The following is a 14081-nucleotide window of genomic DNA, read 5'->3' on the forward strand; positions in this document are numbered from 1 at the left end:
TGAATTTAATTCAGGCAGCTATAGGAAGCCAGTGCAGAGAAATGAGTAGAGGAGATACATGGGAGTGCTTTGGCAAATCAAACACAACTCGTGCAGCAGCATTCTGTAGAAGCTGCAGAGGTTTGATGGCATTACCAGGAAGGACACACAGGAGAGAGAGTTACAGTAGTCCAAACAGGAAGTCACCATGGCCTGGACAAGTAGTTGGGCGGAGTCAGTAGCGAGGTAGGGACGGATCCTACGAATATTATGCAGCATGTATCTGCAGGATCGGGTTGTGGCTTCGATATGTCGAGAGAATGACAGACTCGCATCAGTCGTTACTCCCAGACTCTTAGCGAAGGAGCTAGGTGAAATGAGTGAGTTGTCCAGTCTGAGCGAGAGGTCGTGACAGGAGGACAGGCCAGCTGGGAGGTAAAGAATCTCTGTTTTGGAGAGGTTGAGTTGGAGGTGGTGATCATACATTCATGAAGAAATGTCCAATAGACAGGCAGCAATGCGTGCGGACATGTCTGATGCACCAGGTGGAAAGGAGAGGAAGAGCTGGGTATCATCAGCATAGCAGTGGTATTTGAATCCATGGGAGGCTATGACTGGACCGAGGGAGGAGGCGTAGATGGAGAAAAGAAGAGGACCCAATACCGAGTCCTGCGGAACACCGGTTGAGAGAGACAGAGGAGAAGAATGAGAACTCCGCCAGACTGAAGATGAAGGAGGAGAGTTGCGGGGAAATGTTCTGAAGGAATGATGATGGGATCGGATCAAGCGAGCAGATGGTGGCTCTGCGCAATATCAGGAGGTCAGCAACTTCAGATTCGGAGAGCAGCTTGAAGTTGAAGAGGATAGCTTTGCAGGGAGGTCCAGCGCAAACCGGGCAGGTTGATGGTGAGAATTTATCAGTGATCGCTTTGGCTTTGTCTCTGAAAAACAAAGCAAAGTCTTCAGCAGTGAGAGAAGAGGAGGTGGCAGGGGACACAAAAGGGATGAGAAGGTGGCAAAGAGTCTGTGTGGTTTTTTTGGATGCAGACTGTATTTGTTGTGGAAGAAGGAGGTTTTAGCTGAAGAGACAGAAGACTGAAAAGCAGCTAAGAGTGACTGGTAAGCATCCAGGTCCAATGAAGTTTTGGATTTACGCCATCTTCGCTCTGCAGTCTGCAGTTTGGTCCTGTTAGCACGTAATGTATCAGACAGCCATGGGGTAGCAATGGGGCGTGCTAGTCTAGAAGACAGAGGACAGAGAGAGTAAAGGGAGGAAGATAAGGCAGAGAGGAAAGTGTTAGTGGCATCATCTGTAGATAGATCTGAGAATTGTGGAGCAGAAGGGAGAGCGGCCAGAGTAGCAAAGCGGGAAGGTGAGAAAGATTTTAAGTTGCGGCGAAAGGTGACAACGGGTGCAGGAAGAGACCAAGAGTCAGTGGCAGGGGAGGGTTGAAAGGAAATGAAGAAGTCACCAGATAATTTTAAATTTTGGATTGGAGTGCATACACTCAACAGCAACTTCATTAGATACATCTCGACAATTGAAGAGTGGACAAAGGCAGCCTTGTCTTTCAAATTCTGTTGGGACATGCTAATGGCAAGGTCAAAATCTGGCAGAAAAGAATGAATCCATGGACAATCTGCCTGATGTCGGTGGTGTTAACGGTGTGGGAATTTTGGCACACATTAGGTAGTATCATTTGAATACTGCAAAGCAGCAGAACGTTGCTGACCAGGTGCATCAATTCATCATTAGGCTTGCCTTTCTCAGACTGATATTTCCACCAAGAGTTTGTGCCTTTCCACAAAGCACACATTATCATGACAGTGCCTTTACTTCAATGGCCTGCTCAGTCCCCATTTAATGGAGCATCTTTGGAATGGGCTGGAACACAATTTTAGTGGAATGAATGTGCTGCTTTGTGTTACAACGTAGCCACACATGTACGCACTCATTTGCAAACTTGGTAATTTAGGGACATTAATTCATCTCAGCTGCCTATCTTTAGGCTGCGGGAGGAAACTAGAGCACCTGCAGGAGACTCCACACAGACTGAGTGGGGATCAAACCCACACCACTCTGGTTCAGTGCAGCACCAAGCCACCCATAGGTGAAGCAACTTTAGTTACATAAGGTAGGTCAAACACATGGGTAGCTTGCTGTGTTGACAGCGGTTTTGACCCTCATACTTTTGTATCAGATTTTACAGAAATAAAGTCATCTTTAAAATACAATGCTATGGAGCTGAGATTTTGATGTAACACTTGCAGCTGCTGTAATAGGTTGAAATTCCCATTCAAAGGTTGAGTGTCATCTAATCTGATAAATATGTAATGCTCCATTTGTAGACTTTCTGAGGAACCACCTTTACAGTGACATTACATTTGCAAGAATAAATTATACAAAATCAGTGTGACATGTCTTGGGGTTATGAATTAATACAACCATTTGTACAGGGTCTCCTGCCTGACTCAACTGAAGAATTCATTGAGTGCTCACTTGGTTTGACAGACTGGACCACTGCTCAAGACCGGATAATATTAACTGGACACAAGTCGTACCAGCAGAGCAAGACTGCCATTATTCTGGTTAAGTTAGCCAAGGCAACTTGTGCTGTGAAATTGGCGGAGCTGTGATTGGAAGACTTCACACCAGCTATCCTTTGCTGACACATGGGAGGGTGGCATGAGGTCAGCCAAACATAAAGCTGGCAATCAATAAATCCTTATCCTTGTTCGTAATAATGATTTTTCTTGTCCCCAAGAATAACTGACACACCCACTTTAATGTAATCAAATTTTATTCCTGTAGTAATTATACAGGAAAAAATATTCCTGTATTTTATTCCCATAGTAATAAAAATTGGTGCAGATCAACACTTAAGCAATGAAAATATTGCCAATACTCATGCTTAGATGTGTAATATTTATCTCACACACACACATACATTTTCTGAACCGCTTGTCCCATACGGGGTCGCAGGGAACCGGAGCCTACCCAGCAACTTAGGGCGCAAGGCCAGAGGGGGAGGGGACACACCCAGGACGGGATGCCAGTCCGTCGCAAGCCACCCCAAGCGGGACTCGAACCCCAGACCCACCAGAGAGCAGGACCCGGTCCAACCCACTGCGCCACCACGCCCCCTCGTAATATTCATCAGTGGCTACAAAAAAATGTAATTATATCCAGTAATTCAATGAGTTTATAACCATTCCTCTTAGCACATTGAAAACACTTTCTGAACTTATGCTTCACATCTACAGTATCAGCATCTGATTCTCCTCCTCTGCTGCCATGACTTTTCGCATAACACTGCTTAGTGTAAAGGCTAAGTTTGGTCAAGTTTAATCTGGGTAAATGCTAATGCAGTATGACTGCACATACATATCAGAGGGAAACTTCTCTGTGAACAGCATGCCACAACATTTGATCAAACACCCCAACAATATACACCAAAACAGTCAAACCTCATTGTTCCCATTAATACCAATAAATGAAACTATGAAATTTAACTGGAAAAGGAATTAGATTCTTGCTCATAAACACTGACCCAAAGTATGGTCCAGTGGGGCTGAATATGCTTTTTAACCAAGCCAGACAGGAAGTTATACTCTTTCATGGTATTGTTCTACATTTCAAAAACTAATTTTAAAACAGTCCAATGGTGATGATCTTTAAAAAAAAAAAAAAAAAAAAAAAAGTCCAAATATGTACATTTGATTAGCTGCACTTTGGTGAGATGGGAATGTACGAACATATGGCTTATGAACACAACCAGGACTGGAAGTCTTTCCGTAACTCAAATTGCCCACCTACTATGTGACAAAGAATAAAAACAACATGCCTGAAAAGCTCAGGAACTGTAAGGTAGGAGCGCTACCCGGTGCACCACAATGCCACCCTTTTGATTATTGTTAAGTACTATTTTTGTAAGGGTAAAAATAAGCACTCAGACATGACAAGTCAGTATGAATTGGTGTTTAATGAATTCATGTACTACAAGGATTCAAAATTTCATTATTTTATTAGCACTGAAGACAGCACTCTATATATAGGAAAATGTAACAGGGAAATTATTTACTCATGAATGCAGTAAAGATTTTTTTTTAGAAAAATATTTCCCTAATGATTGGTTTTATAGGTGGTGCATAAAGCCACATTTTCCTGAATCTGCACATACATACACACACAAAAAAACACAACATTGAATAAAAGAGCTCAAGGTCGGCATCGCTGGATGAAGCGGGGGTAGAGACATACATCACGGATATGATGCCTGTTCAGGAGCCAGGTCAGAAACCTTTCAAGACCCAGGCCATATCCTCCATGTGGACATGTCCCATATATTCTCTGACAAAGAAAATCAGGAAAAATTACAGTTACACTGTCAAAGACCCATCTCCAACCACATTTTAATTTCTACCCTGCTGAGTACACTGCATCAATGATGTATTTAATCAGAGTACCAAAACTGTGTATCCTGAAATCCAGAAACCACTTTGCGTATGTCTTGAAATATGATTGCTTCCTGTGCTACTAAAAATACATACATACTTTTTCCGCAACAACTGATAACATATAAACACTACCAATACAGGACACAATATATGTGAAAAAATGTGAATTTTACTTAAATGTCATACCTGCCCAAAATATTTGACTATGTCTCTGCTAAACTATTATAATACAGGCGTAACAGCTAAGAGGACATAACTCTCCCAAAGCTCCAGCAAATTTCGTAATCTGTCCCCCAGGTATTTCTGTAAAAGTCCCCTGAGCACTATTCCAATTTTTTGTTCCTTAGTATGTCCTTGATTTGAAGTAGAAATTGAACTTTATTTAAATTTATATAAATGATATAAAATGAATTTGAAATATTTAAAACGTACTGCTTTCTAGACAATTTGTTGCATAAAGTATAACTAGGATAGCAGTCACAACAGCAGATGTACTTATATCAGATCATAACAAGGATTTATTTTATCCCAATGCCTTCTGCTTTACTGCTATATGAGATAACAGGTGTGTTTGTGTTATAATCTCAACATCACATAATCTCATAAAGCAATCAGTACATCAATAGTTTTGCTGTTTTATACAGTAATTTATTTCACTTTTTTGGGAGGATCTAGCAACCCTTGTAATATATTTTTAATTGCTGAAGTGAGCATGTATTCTCTTAATTTCTGCATACCTGATCAGTGTACCAGTAGTAAGGAGTTGGGTCAATTCCCTCTCTCTGGTATCCTTCTAATAACTCCTTAGAATCCCAGATACGCATTGATCCTCCAACAATCTCTCCAACACTGGGCATCAGAACATCCACCTTCAAACAAGCATCTCATCAATCAAGTGTGTTCAATATCTAATAAACAGTTAAATTTAATTTTCTAAAATTAGGCAGAGCAGAGCCACCTGACGAAATCCGTAACTGCCAAACACATGGCACAGATGAGAGAAAGTACTTTCATTTTTAACTTGAAACATTTTCAAAATTGCTTAAATGCCATGCAACTTTACAAAAATAATTAAAGTGGGAAACAAGTTTCCACTCTGCAATGTTCAGCTACAGAAAATGTAAGATTCTACTATGCAAAAACGTAAACTGTGTGACTGGTAAAGGACAACAGCTGCTAAGCACTTACCGACTCAGTGAGTCTGCGATCCTCAGGGCAACGCTGCATGTAGAAAGACTTGATGTTGGCAGGGAAGCGACATAGTAGGATTGTTTCATTAATGCTGTCAGTCATCAGTCTCTCAGGGGCCTCGGGAATGTCCTGAATCGGCGACACAAAAATTCTTAATGGTACTCACAGAATGGCTGACTATCACCTCTAGCAATTCACTTGTAAATGGCTCTCATTCAGTGCACTTACATTCAGAAATTAAATTCACAAAAGTAATTTAATAAAAAGCTGTCACGTACTTCCCCAAATTCATAGTAGGTACCATCGTCCTTCTTGATATCATGTGCCTTCAGCCATTCAATGGCTTCACTATAGTTCATCCTCTTGAAAGGTCTCTTGGGAGGTTTAAAGCTCTGTAGGAATAATGTAAACCATAGTATTCCTTCAATTATCATCCCTGGCAGAACAGATAACCAAGAAAGCATCTGCACATCAAGTGTTGTATCTTACAGCAATTTATCCTGATGGTAGACATAGAAAGGATAAAGCAATTATCTGTGTATAACTAGATAAGACTGACATCCATCCATCATCAACAACTGCTTATCAAATGGTGGGTCAGACTGCTTCAGGGTCTCAAACATTGGGAATGAGACATGGTACACACTGGACGGAAGCCAGTCTATTGCAGGGCAATCTACCATATATGGTCAACATAAAACAAAAATGTTGTGTTTAACATAAGAACTGACAATAACATAGTAACACTTCATAAGACAAACATGTGAATCTAAAGTGTAGAGCAAATAAATTTTGGACATGTACGCACAGGGTTGATGTCATGGAGCAAGGGGGCAACTGGAGACTTTAGGACTCGCTCCACAACATCACAAATCAAGTCCTCTAGGCGGTTTAGTAGGTCCTCAAAAGTCATGAAGGGGCACTCAGCCTCAATGTGAGTGTACCTGATTCCAAAGATCACAAGTCACAATGAGATTAAAAAAAAAAATTCCAACTCAACAAGAAAATGTTAATTTACCATTTCCAATTCAGTGTGCATTTACATAAGAATTAAACTTTTAAATAATCCACTAAATCTGCTACAACAGGATCACTTGGTATCATAAGAAAAGGGTATGATATGAACTTAAGGTCAACAGCGCAAAGATTGCACTGACCACATTTAAAACTGAGAGATCCTGAGCTATACTTACTCTGCAAGGTGTCTGCGGGTGCGAGACTGCTCAGCACGGTATGACTGGGCAATGCAGAACGTGTCACCAAGTGCGGGAATACAAGTCTCCAGGTAAAGCTGGGAGGACTGGGTCAGATATGCCTGCTCACCAAAGTAGTTCAGGCTAAATAGTGTGGATCCCCCTTCAACCTGAGTCTGCACAAGGGTGGGTGGCGTAATCTGGGGAAAGCATATAATGCTTTGTTGTAACACATAATAATACCACAATAAATTCACAACTGAGTTTACACACACAGCTCTTCATGGGGGTACAACAGTAAAGAAGGTTTATTTACACATATGGAGACTTATGTTTGGTAATACATACAACAAAAAAAAAACATGAAGGGTTGAGAGAGTGACTATGTATGCATCAGTCTGTGTGTGTGTGTGTGTGTGTGTGTGTGTGTGTGTGTGTGTATATAGAGACAGACATACATATACATTCTGGTTCCTTAAATGAACCTAATTCCGACTGAAAGGTTGTTTATTGCAAGCAATGAAACCTTAATACAGACGTGTCTCAATTTATTCATGGACTAGCTTCTGTAAAAAAATCTCAGCTATATTTAATAGAAAGTCTAGTAAAACTTCAATTTCAAGTTACATTACAATTAATAGTAATTTAAAATGTGGCAATATTGGTACTACTGGAGTACTTAAGCTTTAATTAAGCCTTTAAAAGCCACAAGAAAATTAAAATGTTTACCCCGCCCCTTACCTCGCAGTAGCCACGGGAGAAAAAATGGTCCCTGAAGCACTGGGTGACAGCGGAGCGCACTCTCAGAATCTTGGACACGTTCTCCCCACGGATCATCATGTGTCGGTTGTTGAGCTGCACGTCGACCTCCGACTCCTCATTCAGCAGGTTGTCAGCTCCTCCAGCCGGAGCCAGGCCCACAAGCTCCCAGAAGTCACACTGCAACTCATGGCCTCCTGGGGCCTAAAACAAGAGTTATTCAAGTCTGTACGCTGGCTATAATTTGTTCTCTGTATGCCAATTTCTATATACGGACAAATGTTCTGCATGCACATGCAGACAAATATGCCCCAGTGGTCTCTGCCATTACATCCAGTTTGAGCTCACTAAACGTGTAAGGTGACTGATGAAAGTTCCTTGTAAAACGTGAACTTCTGTGTACGAACGCTGGTCAATACACAATTTAATCCTCAAAATGCTAAACTCTGTGGTGTACGGAGGAATACAAATTTATGCCAAGCTGACCCACATGCTTTTTTGTGAAGTGCCTGTTGAGAGGTACTCTGCAGTTTTCAGTTACACATTTATACAGGTGGACAAAGTTAGAAAAATGTTTACAAAAAGTTGGTTTGATACATGTGTGTCTTACATAGGATGCCTCCTTTAAATAAAAAAAAACTAACTATGAAATAAACAGAACCCATTGAACATATAAAGGGTAAACACTCATACTGATAAACCTCAAACTTAAATTCGGCAACTCTATGCCTAAAACATTAAAAAAAAAATCTTAATCGTAAAAACATTTCATCTATCAGTGTTTTCTTAAGCACAATCAAATTGAATATATTAAGAAGTCAAAAGGAAGGAAAATATATCACACAAAACAGTTTAAATTTAACACCTCAGGATGGGATAAATATTTTAGTTACGCCAATTTAATACAATCTCTTACACAAGTCTAAACAAAAGTCTTAAGATCTTATAGCCATTTACACAAAACACACATCATACCTGTTTTCCTTCGGGCACTGGTTTCACAGTTCCATACAGAGCAACTGTACTTTCCGTGGAGAGCACCAGTCCATTGTAGCACTGACACTGCAATAATCCACCAAGGGGAAAATAAATTAAGGGCATTTTTTTTCAAATACATAATATAAAAGCTTATCAATTCATTAAAACATTAAAAAGGCAAAACCCCCACACTATGACATGTGCCATTTTTAAAGGGTCATTTTGTTGAGTTTAATTTTAGTGCATTCAGACTTAATTCATTTCAACTGCTACTCAATCTACAGGACAATTATTAATCCCTACTTAATTCTGCTTCCATAAATTTGTTAAATAAAGGTTAAAGTAAAGTAAAATATGGTAGGAACAAACTACTTCCAAACAAAAATCTGTTTAATACCGAGAATGTGGTGTACTGACATATGATTAAGTGACATACCAGTTTATCTGTGAGAACACACTGAAGGAATCCAGTTCCATCTCTAAGCACAATGAACAGCAGGTTTTTCCCTAGGGAGCAAATAAAGGACTAGTTCAATTTATAAAGACATATAATTCAAATACAAAGGATTTTCATAAGGATTAGTTATATTAAAACGTACATAGAACACAGCGATTGACCACCACTTCAATATACCACACCGTGTCCACATTCACAGAAATACACATGTATCTCCAAGTCTGTACTACAACACTGAATCTATCCTACACAAGTCGGTGTTTTCCATTCTCCTTTTTCAATTCCCGTGTGGGGAAAAGAAAAGAAAAAAAAAAAAAGAAAAAAAAACTTTAAGCGATGAAAGTACAGCTTACACAGAGGTAACACAATGACTGCACATAATGACTTAACACTACCACTGTAACCTGGAGGCTCCTACATAAAGGACTTCAATAATGGTGTTCATGGCTCTCCTCTCAATCACAAGCCTGGTCACAGTGATTTTAAACTACCTTTAGTTTGAATCCATTATGACATATTCACAGATTTTGACCAGCACTTTAACCACAGTTAGGATGAAAGCACTAAATTTTATTAATATTAATTTAAGAAGCATTTAAATTATCCCTTTTTTTCTAACAGGTTTGCTTTGACCCTATAATTGCCTCTTGCTGCTACTGTATATTTGAGGACCCAAAATATTCTATGCCATACTTTTGTGTGCAGTTATCATGCTTTATTTGGCTTAAATATTTGGAAGATTTCACCAAAAACTAATTCTGTAGACAAAATCAGGTGCTACATAGTTACACTCGTGATTTTTCTACAGATCTTGAAGTCTACATGTTATAAACATGTCTGCTTGGCCTCTTAAATGACCGCTTATAAATTTGAATTAGTTTTGTTTTATAAAGATGTATACAATGCCTTTGCATTCCAGCTATTTGTAAGACCTATTAAAATACATGTAAACTTTACCTTGTCTACGCAACCTGTGGACCCATCCAAACACCTTGACTCGTTGCTCCCGGTATTTTTCCAACCTGTGTATTTTAACCTACAGCAGAGAGAAATTTTATTATCTAAACACTGATCAGTCTGTGGCCTTCTTTTAAACCGTTTACAATTTATTTAAAAAACTTTGCATTGCCTTATTTGTTTCAAAATGAAACAAAACATACATAAATAAAAGTAATTCTGAGCTCACTGTTTGGGGTTTTGGAAGGTGGGGATCATTTTCTATGATTATCTTCTTTGCTTCCTCCAGGTTCTTTTCTCTTCTCTCAGCATCTTCTGCCTACAGGTTATGAGAAGCAGACAAAGAGATTCACTCTGGGGTGACACAGGAGCGCTACTGTCTTACTCTGAGTAGCACCTGGGAGGTGCAAGGAGACAAGAGTTTGATTCCTGCTCAGTCCGTGTGGAGTTTGTATGGGTTTCCTCCGGGCGCTCTGGTTTCCCCCCACTGGCCAAAGACATGCTGTTCAGGTGGACTGGTGATTTAAAGTCACTCACAGTGTGTGAGTGACAGAGAGAGTGTGTTCCACTGATGTATGGATGAGTGACCCATTGTAAGTAGTGTATCTAGCAGTATAAGTCATCTTGGTGAATAAGATGTGGGCTGATCACACTAGTGTTCACTGGAAGTTGCTTTGGAGAAAAGCGGCTAAACAAAGTAATGCAAACGCAGCCTTGCCTCCCCTTAAGTATTCACACTTTTAACTTACATCCTTCAAGTGCCACCTCACCTCCTTCTTTTCTTTAGCCCCACTTTTCATCTGCTCCCTCTGCCACAGTTTCTTCACATTCTTCATCTGTGTTTTGGAAATCACTTCCCAGCGCTAACAAAGAGCACAGAGAACTTATGTACACGATCAAGAATAATTTAAGAGATGTTAATTTTATTGTTTTTCTTAGTGCGGCTTGCCATTTACCTCGCCTTCCTTTTGCGCATCAACATAAATGACTGGAAATGGCTCCTTCCCTACAGAAATCAATGCCTAGAAAAGAATTTACATTTTTTTTTCAAAATCACAAATAGGTAAAAATCATACATGCAAATAGCCAACTTCAGTAGTAGCCACCTAAAGTATTTACCTTCAGTGCCGTTTTAAAAGGCTTTTCTTCAGTCCCATTGCCATCCTGGTCACTTCCCACCTTATCAGAGACATACAGCTCCCCTGGAACAGAACAGTATATTAAAGCTATTTTTTAGATATACCTTGCATTTCAGTGTTAACTCGTAGACTGCCGGCCATGACATATTCCTTGTGAACAAAAATTTCTATTATCCATCTTTTCTGATACATAGATCGATAGACAGATACTTGATCGATCCTCGGAGGGGGGAGATATCCAGTTGCACACAGCAGCAGATACAGAGACATAGAGACACTACACAAACATAGAACAAAGTCTTGCAACAAAAAACACAGACAACACAATTGCAATACAAGTTAAATAAGTTAAATAGAAATCAGCAGGTACGGTATACCATTCGCCAGAATTAGCAACGTCTGAAAAACTGTCCTAAGCGCAATATTTGAATATTTATTACTTTCTTAAAACAAAAGAAAGTAAATAGTTGTCCTGCTGTTTTCTCTTTTAATTAGCTCTTAATAATATGGATAATGCCTTCAGCAGAAGTACTTCTGTAAACATTTTTAAAGGAAAAGAAAGACACCCTAGGACATGACTGACTACAAGAGTTCGACTTCCACGGATTGTCAGGATTCATATTTTGAGGAATATTTGAGGTGTGACATATTTTTTTTATATATAATAAATATATATTTTATAATACATATTATATATGACCAACCACCGTGATGGACGAGATGTACCTATGTGAACTGGGACATCAAGTTAACACTCAGCTACAATGTTATTATTAGTTGTAAACTGACTCAGAAGTCTTGTTTACTCTAGAATACCCAGGAGGGGTGGGCAGCCACTGACACTTGAACCCCCAGAGGTTTTTTCCTCCTTACTTCCGTAGCCTGTAGGTTTACTTATAGCTTTAATAACTGCATGGATAACGTGTTACTCTAATATAATTGTCAACTCTCTTTGTTTCGTTGCCTCTATTGAGCGCTGTGTCAGTGACTGTGTGAGAAGAGCGCTCTATAATATCGAAAAATTAAAAGAATTTACATGATTATGACTGTGTATGAGTGCAGTCCAGCTCTACATGATGATCTGCTTCTCACTGCAGCACAGCGTCTCTTTTGGGTTGTCGTTACATGACTTATTCTGTGACCTTCTAAGCCCTTTGCTTTGGGGGAAAAAACAACACTAATCGGACAGGCGCCCGGTAAATATAATATTATTGTGTGTGCGGTACACTAGATCGCCGCTGCAGTTCATGACATGATCGTGGTTCGTGTAAGTTCACGTGTTTCGCACACACTCCTGGTGTACTTCTGCTCTGCAACAGCAATTTGTTGTTATCCACCTGCTCCTGAATGAACACTGATCGTGGAATTGATTGAAGTGTCTCACGCGTCCACACCCTAATCTCTTTTTCTGATACAGTCAATGAGTCATGTATTTTTCCGGTCGCTTTGAGAGTCTGCAAAATTAATAAATAATACATAAATCATAATTATCATATGCACATCAGCCTGCGCCACAACCGCAGAAGTCACGTAGTAAAAAATGATGTACGAGTCTGACTGAGTCTGAGCAAGCCGGCAGTTACCGGCTCGAATCGAGTCCACCCAGGACGACTAACTATTTCTCATTCTTTTCATTTAAATTAAGATGATTTTAGCACGAAATTAAGTTATCTGCTCTTCTGCTCTCCATGTGTCACATCATCATGATCTTGTGATGTGTGACGAAGATGAACATGCATGCTGCACGTCCACGGATGACGGCCATGCCATGGTGGTGGTGTCAGTTAGTTAAGCAGTTGTTGCATCATCTTAGAAGACATGATGATTGTCGGTTCGCGACGTCAGTCAGAGATTCGGCGTTTTCGCTTTCATTTTTTTTAATCATTTTAATTTTAGTCCAGAGTCTGTTGCGTGTTTATCCGACAACTCAGATACTGTTTTCACAATCATAAATGATATAAATAAGCATTCCGTTAGCTGGCAGGAGGTTAGCCTAGCCTATGCCGATGAATGAAAACATGATACAAATCGTAAAAGATAACCATGTGATAAGTTACTTACCGACTGAAAGTTGTTCAGCGTTTTTAATAACTTCGTCAGACATTGTTACTCCGGCCTGCGTAAATGCGTTGCCTAAAAACTAAACGCAAGTTAAAAATCGATCTGAAGCAATTGCTGCAGCGCCTTCCTGAATAGCTGAATACGACACTTTGAATGAAGCTCCACCCACTGCAGGAACTGGAAGACGCAGCGTACGTACTGCGGACGTGACAATAAAGTCGACGTGCACTTCTGCCCTCCAATGATTCGCTACGACGTAAAGAGCGGTTGAAGTGTGCGGTTCGGGAAACAACCAATCAAAGAAGAGATAACCACAAAGTGGCAGTGAATGTGTAAAACGAATGGGGAAATTAAATTTTAACTTTTAACCTTGTTACTGCTGTGTTGCATCAGAAAAGGGGGAAAACGGAACTTGAATATTATTTTGTTATTACAGTATACTAAAAAATCCTGCTTCATTTTGGATAAATATCATATACACAGGTCAAAATTAGCTAATAAAAAGCCTATATTTTCTGTTTTTCTTAAAGAAGTTAAGCAGTACATTGACACTGTCAAGGAATGTGATAATAAGAAGGCTATTAAGACTGTTTCTTATTGTGATATTTTTAAGGTCTTTTTGTAATATTTGGTTATTGGAGTGTTTTATAATTTCTTTTTTTTTTTTTTTTAAAAAAAAAATCCCCCCCTGGCTAGGTTGACTGTTCGGATTTATTGTTCTGGTATTGTGTGTGATTTGTTTTATAATAAAAAAAAAAAACTAAAAAATCCTGCTTATTCTATTGTTGCTCACGTTCCCTTCCTAGAAGAGCAAAGTATTAAATTAATTCATAACGGTACGGCTTACCACGTACTGACGATGGCCAAAGTCTGAAAGTTAATACATTTTATATTTGTTGGATCAATTAA

The 14081-nt window shown here is 39.5% G+C and overlaps 1 protein-coding gene across 1 annotated transcript; it reads right to left on the reverse strand.

Annotated features, from left to right (window-relative positions):
* Positions 1 to 3943: 3943 nt before the first annotated feature.
* nars1 (asparaginyl-tRNA synthetase 1) lies at positions 3944 to 13343 on the reverse strand. The gene is made up of 15 exons (XM_018749205.2): positions 13173 to 13343; positions 11092 to 11174; positions 10929 to 10994; positions 10743 to 10835; positions 10202 to 10291; positions 9973 to 10051; positions 8995 to 9065; positions 8556 to 8642; positions 7563 to 7784; positions 6822 to 7021; positions 6437 to 6572; positions 5907 to 6020; positions 5626 to 5757; positions 5175 to 5306; positions 3944 to 4330 (listed from the first exon to the last, which is right to left on the reverse strand). Exons 1-15 carry the CDS (start codon positions 13213 to 13215, stop codon positions 4199 to 4201), a joined length of 1680 nt encoding a protein of 559 aa, XP_018604721.2. The 5' UTR covers positions 13216 to 13343; the 3' UTR covers positions 3944 to 4198.
* Between the last annotated feature and the right edge of the window lie 738 nt (positions 13344 to 14081).

The sequence above is a fragment of the Scleropages formosus genome, chromosome 6 (assembly GCF_900964775.1).
Source record: "Scleropages formosus chromosome 6, fSclFor1.1, whole genome shotgun sequence".
Lineage (NCBI taxonomy): Eukaryota > Metazoa > Chordata > Actinopteri > Osteoglossiformes > Osteoglossidae > Scleropages > Scleropages formosus.

Bases quoted from the DNA above. Each gene is read 5' to 3' on its own strand.
- nars1 (XM_018749205.2), bottom strand. From the start codon at position 13,215: ATGTCTGACGAAGTTATTAAAAACGCTGAACAACTTTCAGTCG. The intron at 10,052-10,201 runs GTGAGCTCAGAA...TCTCTGCTGTAG, and splicing joins ACCTTCCAAAACCCCAAACA to GTTAAAATACACAGGTTGGA. The intron at 9,066-9,972 runs GTAAAGTTTACA...TTTGCTCCCTAG, and splicing joins CCACAGGTTGCGTAGACAAG to GGAAAAACCTGCTGTTCATT.